At 38.2% G+C, this 13,261-nt stretch overlaps 1 protein-coding gene across 7 annotated transcripts in view; it reads left to right on the top strand.

Annotated features, from left to right (window-relative positions):
- The window catches only part of GRIK1 (glutamate ionotropic receptor kainate type subunit 1), a 178,038-nt gene that overhangs the window by 134,696 nt on the left and 30,081 nt on the right, over window positions 1–13,261 (top strand). For 5 of the 7 annotated variants that reach the window (XM_074858156.1, XM_074858157.1, XM_074858161.1 and 2 more), the window contains 5 exons: window positions 6,417–6,524; window positions 7,271–7,315; window positions 10,286–10,399; window positions 11,570–11,773; window positions 12,400–12,623. In XM_074858156.1, the coding sequence (XP_074714257.1) occupies window positions 6,417–6,524; window positions 7,271–7,315; window positions 10,286–10,399; window positions 11,570–11,773; window positions 12,400–12,623 (695 nt within the window). The remainder of the gene's footprint in view (window positions 1–6,416; window positions 6,525–7,270; window positions 7,316–10,285; window positions 10,400–11,569; window positions 11,774–12,399; window positions 12,624–13,261) is intronic. The other 2 variants (XM_074858159.1, XM_074858160.1) reach the window with 1 other exon arrangement.

The following is a 13,261-nucleotide window of genomic DNA, read 5'->3' as shown; positions in this document are numbered from 1 at the left end:
TTAGCACCACAACCCTCATCAGAAATTTTTACTTGTCAATTCAAAACTAAAGTAGATGTTCACCTTCTTTATAAGCAGGTAATCCTGACTAAACAGAACAGGTCTGTCACTCAGACACACCTGATGTACTTTGCCACCTTTTCTTAAAAGCTGAAGGATGCTGTACCCGAAGTGGCATGGAGACACTAGTACTTGCAGAATTTGCTTTGCTGTCATTCACTTGGGCTTGCTAATGTTTAGCTGAAGTAAAATGTTCTAGTGAGATGGTGGCTAAAGGAAATTATGATGTAAAATCTCTCTTCTGGACAAGACTGGTTTCCTTCCATGTTGTTCATTTTGGTAGACCAACACAGAAGCAGAATTAATTTCCTAATCCCAGTCCAAAACCATAATGCATTCATTTTAGAGAGTCCAAAAAGACTATGATGTTAACATGTCTCTGCCACTGTGCAATAGTAAATGAGCAAATGCAATTTGGGGAGTTGAATACTAATGCTTCCTGAATTCCAGGTCAGATCATTGCCAATAATTTTTTTTCTAATGTTTCATTCATCATTAAAATAAGAAAGAAAAACAACAGCATGATGGTGGTGTAAATTAATACCTTTTGCTTCACAACTGTGGTCAATTAGAAATGTACATTAAATCAATAACTGATGTTCAGTTTTGCCTAGTAACTTCTGATAATAAATAAACAGTTTATAACACCAGAAATGAAAAATACAAATATACTTGGCCTATATATCCATCATTTAAAAAAAAAAAAAAAAATCAGCCCAATTACTTGCCTTTGTAGGTTACCTTTAACATGCTTTTGAAAGCAACATACCAAAGGTCAAGATAATCCCATTGACAAAACTGAGTAGACAGGAAAATATTCTTATCTTTGATTAGACTTCACTCTAGCTTCTGAATGTACTTCTCCCATACTAAAGAGTCCAGCTAACTGATTTTGGTTCCAGACTCCCATTAAATCTGTAGAAAAACTCTGCTGATTGCATGTCTTTAGGATAAGGTTTCAAAATGTTCAAATTACACATAAACAGCAAGAGAAAGAAAAAAAAACCAAACCACAACAACAACAACAACAAAAAAAAACCAAAAAAAAAGAGAGAAAAAAAATTACAGAGACTGTTTTACAAAATAAATAACTAAATATGGCCCATTATTTTCTTTGGGAATTTCTCAAGTCAATTGCAGTAGGGTGATTTGTGCGCCCAGATGCATTTGTAAGGCTTTTGAATGAAGAGTGTCATTTAGCATTGCACTTATATCTAATAATAATCTTCACATAAGAAGTTGTTTATCATCAATTTACAATATTTTCATATTAAACAATAATTCAGGCTTCAGTAGCAAATGCAAAGTGTCTGAATATCTTGCACAAAGCCAGGCTTGAACCTGGTATTGTGCAGGGTTTTGGAGCTGAACAACAGAACAGTTCATTTTCTGCCACAATACTGCGCTAAAATAGCTTTTCTTGGCTTTTCATTCAGAAACTTTATCAACTCCTTTCGTCTATGTGTTTTTAAAATTTGTTAAGAGTTACGACAGTTTCTCCTTATACCATTTAAAGTAGATTCAATGTGTACACATATTTTGTAAGTGATATAGTTATAGTTTGAATTTGGGGGTGCATATTTGTGTCTCAGATGTTTTCTAACATCAGCTGCAGACACAGGTTCAAAATGGGGGATCGTATTTTTTGGACAATGGGAACAATAAAAGGTTAAAACTTGAGTCTGAAATCTAGAGATTGCTTGATTAATTGCAAGTGAAGGTCTAAAGAACAGGTTCAGAAAAACTTTTATTTCACAGGTTATTGGAATAAGTGGAATATCAATAGACAAGCAGAAATGTCTGCTTCTGTTATTAAATATAATAGTTTAAAAGCTTAAAATAAGATTATGCCTTTGCATTTTTGTATTACCAGGACACTCTGAACATTTTAAAAAGGACCATGAAAAATTTAAAGTTTTCTAATCTGAAATACAACTCTCCAGTATCTATCACTGCGACACTGGACTCAGAAAGTGAAAATATGCCATAGGCAGATAAATAGTTAATTAAATTATTTGGATAAGCTTATAGTGAGTAAGAAAAAACAAATACATAATAAAAATGCAATCAATTTATGAGATTGACACTTTTGTGTGCAGTAGTGCAACACAGTATCTACAAAATTGGCTATGTCCCATCAAGGCTATATCATAAAGCTGAATATTTACTCAGTCAATGCATTATATACACTGTGCATTATGATTTCTTGATCATAATTTCTAGTTATGTCTTGCTAATACAAATTTGGAAATACAAGTGAGGTCTGGTAGAGACAAAAGAAACTGAATATGAAATGTTGTTTTACGTTTGAAAGTCTGGCAGCAGCTGGACTAATTGATTCTGTGATTGAACTGTTGATTGGCTTTGGCTTAGTGCTATAGTAATTGATTCAAGATGATGAAGTGGAAATTGATATAAAACCGTATGCTGGTGGTGTGAATTCGTAGCAAGCTTCTGGAGTGTTTGGTCTTAGAAGCTGAGTCAGCTTAATTTTCCAGTTTTTATAGTTTTCCATCAAGATATTTATATGGAAACCAATATTGTAATTTGCATATTTAACCCTATGTTTCAGTCTGTAGTTTACCCACAATCTTTAATTTTTAAAGTAGTAAAGTAGTAAAAATAGATAGTTTCACAGTTTTAATTAGGTTGCTTTGGATATTTTTGCCATGTCAGGTACCTGACAGCCTTCAGAGATGACTGAAGATTTATCGGTAATCTGTTCTATCTACTACCTTTTCAATGCTCAGTAAGAAAGGGTCTGAGTACCTGCTGGTCCTGTGTGGTTTGCTTTTCAACTACCAGTTGAAACCAACATGTTGGGTTAATTCCCCATTTTGTTTAATAAACAGGAGAAAGTCATCAAATGTTTACAACTTAGAAATATGAATAATAATTATCTGATAAAACACGGTATCAAAGAATGTGAGACCTTATTTTGAACCTCCAACAAACACTGCATTGCCCTACTGCTGCAAACCAAACTCCTGAAAGAACAGCATTTCCTCACGGTTCTGTTGTCAGAGACAGTCTGCAACCTTGCATAAATGAAATCTAAGACAAGCAAAGGATGTTACAAACAGAAGCCACTGAAAATCACAGTTTTTAATTAAGCTGCAAGCTCTACTCAAAATTATACAAACAAAATTGAAAAGACATTCTCTTCCTAAGAGTTTCAAATTGGGCCCTTAGTGCCTCTAATATTAAAGCAAGGACAGAGTGCAAAAAATAATTTATTTTGATGAATTACATGATTAGGTTCCAATTCAACTTTTATTATATCCTGTAACGTTTAACACAAGTGTCACTAGAAACATTAAAATTGTTATAAATCTTGCATATAAAAGCATGAAATCTCATTGCTGTGTTAAACAGTCATGTGGATTCTGACTATTCAAAAAGTTCTGCTTCATTTCTGTTTGTTAATTGCATTTGAGAACTGTGCAACTGCTGCCTATTCTGTTTGCCTGAACATGGTGCCTAATAGGCACTCGCATCCTTGATTTACCTGACAGGCATCAAGAAGTGGTGGTAGAAGCTATGATTTCAGAGCAATGATACATTTCAGTGCCTTTGCATCCAGCAGGCAGTTGTGCTTTAGGACTCAAATTGTATTAAAAGCTTACCATAGACTTCAGAAGGCCTGGCATGGACAGTAGGTTCCTAACTCATTCCTCCCTTTGTTTCTTAAGGAAAATTTTTGTTTCTGATCAGGAAAGAAATATCACCTCTCTGTCTAGACATTCTGCACACACAGGTATCACAACTGTCTTGAAGTCAGAAATAAAGTTATGCTCACTGGACTCAAATCTAAATGTTTTATTTTTATTTAGAATAAATAAAATAAAAATCAGAAATTAAATTTAGAATTGGAATGGTATTTGAAGCGTATGCCTCACAATTAGGGTTTGAAAAACCCCTTCAACATTTAAGTTTAACTCTTCTGAGAAACACTCCATGACTCCTGTTTATAATTTAGGTCACATTTGGGTCATTATTCGATAGCTTAAGTGGACAAAGTTAGACAAAGGCTAAATGCACTTCTCTGATACCTTGAAATTTAAGCAGACACCTATGCAGCTTGTAACATCTTTTCCTTCCATTTTTTTTAGTGTGGGGGTAGAAGCACCAATGTTTATTTTCAAAAGTGAGCTAGCATTGCACCATATAAATCTTTTCTACAAGAATGGAGATGTAGGCTCCTGATACCATTTCCAAAAATAACATATTGGTTCCTTTATTCAGGATACCATGTTAGCAGAGAAGCTGAGCATCTGATATGTAATCAGTAAGTGTGAACATTTCACAGAACCAAATTACCCTCTAAGGAGGAATTGATCTCTAAAGATCATATTTTAAAAAATATTCCATCTTTATGAATCAGAGATGGGGTCATGTCAGAGTGATAAAGACAGACTGGAAAGAGATATTACAAATGCATTGATATGTGTCCCCTCCTGCTATCTTAATTATATCAGTATAAAAAACCACAAGTGTTTCACTGCTTACAGCTGAGATTTTCATATGTTCCTGTGTCATTAAAATTGAAAATCTCATAGCAAGTTGGTTGCATTTGTGCATTTCCATTCTTACTTTACTTAAGCATGCTTCAAAATCGTGCTATATTTCCACAAAATTCTAGATGCAACAGATTTGTGAGAGATGCATGGTGATAACACCCCAGTATCTGAGATTAAATACTGCAGGTTCAGAGCTAGAATTTAGATTTAGCAGGAAGGGGTGACACAATTCTATGTCTGCTGATTTTAAATGCCGCTTATGTTATCTGTCTACAACAAATTAAATGAAGTAAGTTACAAAGCACAGTAGAAAAGCTTGTGATTTAAGAATTAATATGGCTGACACACATGAAGAAACTGTGCCATCATTTATCATCAGACTTTCTTGTATCTTTGAAGAATTTAATCTGATGTGGGAGCTCCCAAAAACAGATTATAAAAATAATCTGCAGTTTGAAATCCATCAAATACTTTCTTTTCTAGATAAGCTTCAGCTTTGGTGACAAAATGGGGGCTATATGAGAGACAGATAGATCTCATTTAAAAGAAAGTGAGCTTGCTGGGAAGCTTACAAGATACAGAAAACTTAAGTTGCAGAAAAAGTTAGTTCTGGACATTGATCCTGCTGCGCTGAAGAAGCATTCCTCAGCACAGGGAATCATCATGGCCATACAGACTGATGTACAAAGTCCACCACTTTAACCTACTCCTGATGCTAATGTTTAAACCAAGGAAAATGTAATTTCACGTAATTATGATAGAACAGTAAAATGCTGCCTGGACCAAAACTGATCATATGCAACTCGTATGCTGTACTTCAAACATGTATGTAAGATTGCATGTACCTTACACTACAAAGTTTTTATTAGGTCTGTGTTACTGGGTGAATTTTTCCTGAAAGCCTGCTTTTAGAGCCATCATCATCATGCCATCAACACCCTGTGAGCACACGCAGTGGCAGTGCTCTTATTAGGAAAGATACACCTCATTTGCTTACTTGGGAACTTGTGTCTTCTGCCTTGGGAATACAAACTGAGTAGGGATTAGTGAAACAATTCAGCAAAGTCCAGGACATTAGGTGTCCAATGCTGGTGGGGAACATTTGACCACAACCTGTCCAAGAAATCAAGCAAGAATGACAAAAGCCCTTCTTTCATTTATCTCTTCCTGTAAAAATCTGGATTTCTGGGCCCTGAGTAGCAGAGACAGTCTCTATCACACAAGACTAGGAAATGCACAACTGAAGTGTTGAGAAAGCTTTGGTGATTTGGGGTGGTTAGCTACCTTCCTTCATTAAGGACCTTCTGGGGATTCCCATTCAGCGCCAACTGCCATTTGTTACCCACTCATCATGAAGAACTTAGAAGGTCCTGGGCTGGGATAAAGAGGATCTCTCCAGTGAGGCTGGGTGGATTTAGGCTATCCTACGCCAAGGTTCAGACCCAAAGCTTGGACAAAGCAGACTCCTTTTTTAATTTCTTACTGAATTCTTATGCAGTGCAAAACTGCCCTGTCTTTGGGCAGACGTAATATATATTTTATTCTCTCTCTCTCTTCAGTATCTTTTTTCTATACAGTACTAGACATATGTAAATCAATGTATATAAACTGTCACAAACTTGTGCCTGATTGTAAAATACAAAACATGTTGTAAAGAAAGTAAATAACAAAAAGTTGAAGAAAGTGTTTTTTATCAAAGTGACAAAGCCACATATGTTTAAAAAAATATTTGGAAGTGATTCAATGCTACAGTTAATTTAAAATGCAGTATTTATTATGGCTTCAGAGTAGTTCCTACTAGTCATTACAGGGAAGAGTGTTTTTGTGTTCACACAGGCACGGTGGGATGGCCTGACAGGGCGCATAACCTTCAACAAAACGGATGGCTTACGGAAAGATTTTGATTTGGACATTATTAGCCTCAAGGAGGAAGGAACAGAAAAGGTAACCAGATCTCTTGTAGAACAATGACAAAAAGCTAATTTGACAGGGGCATAGGAAAGTCCATTCTCCTCAGCTTGAATTTCCTGTGCTTGGGGTAAAAAACACTATTCTCAAGATTAGTTAAGTCAAAGTTAAAACAGAGCTACTAAGATTGTTTTATTATTTTACAATGCGTATCTTGCATTTTGAGGGATGGGATATGAATTTGGGACTGGCAATATTATCTAAAAGGAAATAATTAAGTGCACATTATCTTCAGTTCTTGCCACTGTAACTTGTTGTGGTAAATTCATACATATAGATAAAACCTAGACTTACCTTGCATGTACTGCTTTTAATAAATGTGACATGAGGGAGAGAGGAAAGAAGGTGCTTGAGTAATAACCTCAACAAGAGTTGAGATGTTAAAAATTCTGCATGTTTTTGAGATTAGATTAGCTTTTTCCCTTGTCCTGGCCCTCAGCCAGCAAACATGGGCTCCTGATGGTAACTGCAGGTTTCCCTCCACCTCCGCCTAGGAGGTGGCTGCCATAAGAGTCCAAAAATCCCTAACACAGGTAACACCACCAGCTCACGCCAGCTGGAGACAACGTTGTCCCTTGCTCTGCGTACACTGGCTTGACTCTGAATGGTAATTGCTGATGGGTTAATTAAGACTTTAAATGTAATTGCTCCCACACAGCTCTTCAGACTGATTCTCTTTTCATTTTTAATGAAGCACTCTGTTTATTTTTCTCTGTACCAAGGCTGCTGGAGAGGTTTCTAATCATTTATTTAAAGTATGGAAGAAGGTTTGTACACAGACAGGTGATGCAAAAAACCTTTGGGCTGGGTCTTCAGACTCATCCTTTGGGTTTTGATAGTGATTCTCTTATTGCAGTTTAGAGACAACAGTCTATCCAAGAGCATGAATTTTTCTGGTAGATAAGTTTCATCCCACCTTGAGACACTGTAATGTCAAACAGTAAAAAGATCTTAGCAGGATTCAGCTTTTTCACCAAAATACTTTTTTAAATTATTTTATTTCTTGGGAGCTGTGCTTTTCCCCTCTTTGAGTAGAGGCTCCTCACTGCAACAAAAACAGTCCTTTCCTCAGCTGTTATCCTTTCTGATTCACCTAAGATTCACCATGAGTGGTAATTTTGCACCATTTTGAATGTGTATTACCATCAGCAGCAAGGACTGTTTTAATGTGCAAGGTGGGGGGTTTTTTTGCCTCCCACAAAATGCATACTGTGCAGGCAATGTTCGAGCATTGTTGACTCAAAATTTTGACGAATGGGTTATTAGCTCCTTACAGAAAATGATATAGATGATTAAGTGGGTGATGTCATTTACTAATATATGGAAATTGGAACTAAGTTTGTGTTAAAAGATCTAAATTACCCCAGGAATCTCATCCCCCTTTTAACGTGAGGTGCCTCTGCCTGATGGAAAAGGCACCAAAGTGGGAGTCAGAGACCAGCTCTGTGCACTGCTCCCCACTGGAGTTACAACCCACGGTTGCCATTCTGTAAGAAGATAACAACTGCATTCATCATGTTTAAAGTGTTCTGGAGTCACAAGATAAAAATTTCTCATAACGCTTAGAATCATGTTTTGTACGTATTTCACACAGATATTATTTCCCACCCTTCCCACATACACAGTTGAAAAAGGTTTTGGTTTTGTGTTGTTTTGGGAGGGATTTTAATGCTACAGAGTAGACCAGTGTAAAGCATACTATAGCACTCTTTTCATGTTCTTATAAAGCACATACATAATAACCTTGTTTTAATCTTCAGTGAATCAGGCTAAGGCACAAAGGCCCCCATCTCCCTCATTACTGGTGAATAGATCATCCTACCTGACATGCAGAACACTATTGAGCCAATCTTGCTTTTGACTCTAGGCATTTCATGTTACACTGATTTGATTTAAACCAAATTACAATTGGTTCAGAGCACGGGCTTGCTGAGAAGGGCATATGACACCTCTCAAACTTGTCACTAAACTGCAATAAATCCCCCGGATTCACCATAGTGATGTACTACCTTGACCTCATTCTTCCAGTGCCCCTCCGACCTCCTCCATCACTCTAATCAAGGCTGACCTGCGGTGTCATTCTTTTATCCAGACATAGAGTGGTCTCCTGGTGTATTTCGTATGCACTGTGACTGTGTCGCTCCATGTTCTTCATGGTTGTTCTCCTCTTCCCTGCTGCCAGATGATAAAAGCATATCAAGTCAGTAACAATGAGCAGAACGGCTTTTGATTAATTCAGCCACCCTGGTGCAAATTCAAGGACATTGGTTATTTACTATATTCCTGGCACAGGCTATCATAATATCCAACATCTTATTTCCTGTGTACTTTCCAGATCAGTTTCCAAACCTGATCTAGTTTCGGAAACAAAGGGAATAGCTGATAAACGCTTGAAAAAATGGTTTTAAAAAATGGCATGACTATCACCATTAAGCATACTTTGGAAAAAAAGTTTGTGAAAGGCGAAAGCAATGGCACCCAGGGACACAAACCCAAAGTTTATTTGAAGTGCTACAGTTATTACCCCAAATCCACACTCAGCAGGCACAAACTAATCTGCTGGGTTTGTAAAAAGGCAACGCCATCTCTGCCTCAGTTAAGAACCAAAGAAAAAGAGTCCAGCCTGGGTCCAAAATGACTCAGCAACTGATGGCAGATAGACACCTTCAGTACACAGACAAGTCAGTGAATTTTGTCTTAGACTTAGTTGGCAACTTTGCTGGCAATCCCAGCACGGAGGATCTGAAAGCAGATCCCTCCCAGGTAGAGCTGAAACATGCTGGCAGGGCGGCGCAGTGATGCGAAGGGCTCTGTGAATGGCTGATGTCAGCTCCCCACACCATCTGACTGGTGCTCTCCACAAATGTCCAATACAAGACAAACTGCCTGAGCCCACTCCTTGCCTGGAGTTTTCTCACATCAGCCCTCAGCCATGCTGTGTATGTAAATCCAAAGGCAAAAATCCCGAAGATGCTTTCAGACTTTGTCTATGTTAAATAAATATTTATCTGAATAAATCAACATGGTTGTAATTTCTACCTTCACAAGGTGTAGATCCAAATCCACTGAAATCGTGAAGATCTTTCCCTTGAGGCTTTGGATTGGGCATTAAATACTGGAATTCTTCACTATCTCTGGGGCTAGAAAGGAATTTGCCTTTGGCCACTTTAATTTACTGAACAAATACTGATCAGTGCGTGAAATTGTATCACCTTGCTAGCTCTGTCATGTATAGTAGTCAAGAAATGACAGAATAATCTTTGCTAAACCTGCTGAAGGCACAGCAGAAGCAAAAGGCTAGTGCATCCATCAATCTGCTTCAACGCATTTATTAAAACTTTTAATCTGTTGTATCAGAAGAGAGAGGTCTTTCAACTCTACCACTTACAAAATTTAAAAAAAATCATAAAAATAGACATTTGACATTTTTTAGCAGGAATATATTCCACTTTGTAGCAAATTGGCTAATACATCACTGTATTGACATACTTTGTACTCTTACAGCTTACTCATTTCCACCTGTTTTTGAAAGGGCAATATGTTCCCTGTGTTTTCTAAATCAGCCATTTGATGTTGCTGCCTTATTCAGACCTACAGCCGTTTCCCTTCTCTAGCATTTCGTACCGCTGATGTCTCTTTCTGTGGTGACTAGAGCCAGTGCATTCTTCCTAGGCATTTAGGGAAATGTTTTAGCTCGCTGTGGCCAGGCAGCCTCTCACCTGTTCTCTTCTGTGCAGATTGGGGTTTGGAACTCATACAGAGGCCTTAACATGACGGACAGCAACAAGGACCGATCAACCAACATCACAGATTCCTTGGCTAACCGGACGCTTATTGTCACCACCATTTTGGTAAGTCTTGCTGGGCAGAGGTGGCACCATCACCCATGCTGCAGGATGCAGGTATTGCTGATGGTGGGTTGCAGGGCTCCCCACAGCCGCCTTTGCCACCTCTGGCCTGCAGCCCATGGCTATTTTCCTTCACATAAACAATGTTTTGTTAAAGTAGCCTGTTATCAAGCAAATTTTTTGATTTAGACTCAGAATCGACATACACATTCATCTATCGACGAGATTGATTCAAAAATACCCCACTGCCAATGAAAGACTCTTGGGAACCTCTGCCTCCAAAACTGTTTCACTTACTTCAATATTTCAGAGGCAAACCCTGCATACTTTTCTTCCCAGAAAAATTAACGCACACAAATACTCAGCTTTGTAGTCAGTGCTTATATATACTTCTGTTGTACTGAAAATGAGATGAAGAGGACTGTGGATAGGCAGGTTGAGTTATGTCCTCACTATGATAAAAGGAAAATATGCAACTGGGTATTCACAAGTTGTTCTGCCTCGTGCTTTCTGCCTGGCTGGTAATGCCACTTATTTCAATTATTCTGTCAAATTCCTCAGGAGGAGGGAAAGAACTCAAAAGCTCCCTCTACACTCCTTTTCTATTGCCAGAGGTCTTTTGCCACATTAAACTGCAGAAACCTGCTTGCCCAGATCTTCTTCTATCCAAAATCCTTTGGATAGATTGCAATCTACCTATGCTGTTCTCCATTCTTTCATGTGGATACCTGCTCAACTCACAGCTAATTTGTACATTTGAAGATTTCTTTCAATAAAGATTTATTTCTCACAATGTATAAAATTTTAGGTTCCCCTTATGATTCTGTTATTTAGGCTTCTCTCTCCTTCAATATCCCTTCCTGTCCATTAGGGTGGGACAATGTAGAATACAGATCTTGGTCTGATTTTGGAGCTACTAAGCACTACTTTTGTTAAAGCTCCTGGGAGCTATGAATTGTCTGTTCCACTGAAAATTAGGGCCCTTATGCTTATCACTAATTGATTCAGTCAATTTGTTAACACACCTAAAACAGCTTTCAATGGACATGGTAAATTACTGCTTTCCACCTAATTGCAATCCATTTATAAAATATTAACATAATTTAGAGAAACTGATATAATCTGAAACAAACCTCATTTCCATTGCTACATGTCTACTGTCTTTTTCTATAGGAAGATCCCTATGTTATGTACAAGAAGTCAGACAAGCCCTTGTATGGAAATGACAGATTCGAGGGTTATTGCCTGGACTTACTAAAGGAGCTGTCAAATATTTTAGGCTTCATCTATGAGGTCAAACTAGTTTCTGATGGTAAATATGGAGCCCAGAATGACAAAGGAGAGTGGAATGGGATGGTCAGAGAACTCATAGATCATGTAAGATTGAATCCTTCTCTCTTTATTCTCCTTTTACCTGTGGTATTTGATATGAAGCCAGCCCAAATGAAATGTTTGCTTTTGTTTTCATTTTTTTAGAGCTACTAGTCTGTCTTTATTGCCACTTGTCAGAGTAGGAAGTTGCATCAGTACATCTGAACCAACAGTTTGCAGGTGTCGGGGGGAAGCTCCATCTGCAGTGGGGCAGCAGGCACTGAGGTAGCACAAGTCCTGCCCACCCCTTGGCCACAAACTCCAACAGCAAAGGCTGAGCTTCCAGCTCACCTCCGCCCTGTGGCAGCCTCTGCCCTGTGGACGTAGTCCCTGCCCAGACACTTCACCAGTCCTTGCTTGCAGTCTGCCCCATTGCACAGGACCAAGTCCCATGTCCCCAGTCATGCCTCTCTGACTCACATGAAAGTCACAAATGTCCCTCTGCCTGCAAAAAGAGGAAACACAGTATCATGTACCAAATAATACTGTAGCAATGTTCAATTTTGTCACACACTTCAGATTTATAGTCAAATTTGGTTTAGTTTTTAATACTTGGGGGAAAAAAAGGAAGAAATATTAGTGCATTTGCTGAACATGAAAAAGCATGAGTATTTTCCCATTTGTGTTTTCAGAAAGCTGATCTGGCTGTTGCTCCTCTCACTATTACCTATGTAAGAGAGAAAGTAATTGATTTTTCCAAGCCCTTCATGACGCTGGGAATCAGTATCTTGTACCGGAAGCCCAATGGGACAAACCCTGGCGTCTTCTCCTTTTTAAATCCTCTTTCTCCTGATATTTGGATGTATGTTCTCCTAGCCTGCCTTGGAGTCAGTTGTGTCCTCTTTGTCATTGCAAGGTAAGTCAAAGACGTAGCTTTAGATGCAGCCACATTTAACTACCTCTACTCCCACAGGTGCTGCATGGGCTCTGTGAAGGATAACACTATCCTAAGGGGTTTATCCAGTCCTAAAACATAACATTCTAAAAAGTCTTGGTATTTTCACATCAACACTGCTATCACTTTTATATATTGCAATGTGATAAGATTTTACTTTCCTTAAGGGCTGAACGGAGAAAAATATCTGATGAAATGCGTCAGCCTTTCTTTGTCAGTATGCACCACCTCAGCAGACTACATGTTGAAAAGCAGTTTATATTACTCGAATAAGCACCTTTCTTTTCCACTAACAGTGCATACAGTTAAAAGGTAAGAAAGAGGATGTGAACATATTTTTGCTGCAGGATGTTAATTAGCTCTGCTAATTTCCCCTTGAAATACAAGATAACATGACTGGGAACCTGAAGGGACAATCTGCAAGTTTACCCAAGACTCTCCCAGCACTGTCCTGAGGTGCACCCTGCCTGTCAGTGGCAGGCTCCTAGTGATGTCCCTATTCAAAACCAGAAGGAAATAAGCACGTACACACCGTTTTTCCAAATGAAGCTAAGCTCATAAAGTTCTCAAAAGAAGGCAGGTGTGCCACAAAGTTTCTG

Source organism: Strix uralensis, chromosome 2 (genome assembly GCF_047716275.1).
Source record: "Strix uralensis isolate ZFMK-TIS-50842 chromosome 2, bStrUra1, whole genome shotgun sequence".
Classification (NCBI taxonomy): Eukaryota; Metazoa; Chordata; class Aves; order Strigiformes; family Strigidae; genus Strix; species Strix uralensis.
Note: the sequence above shows the minus strand (reverse complement) of the source record. Positions and strands in the feature narration are given on the sequence as shown.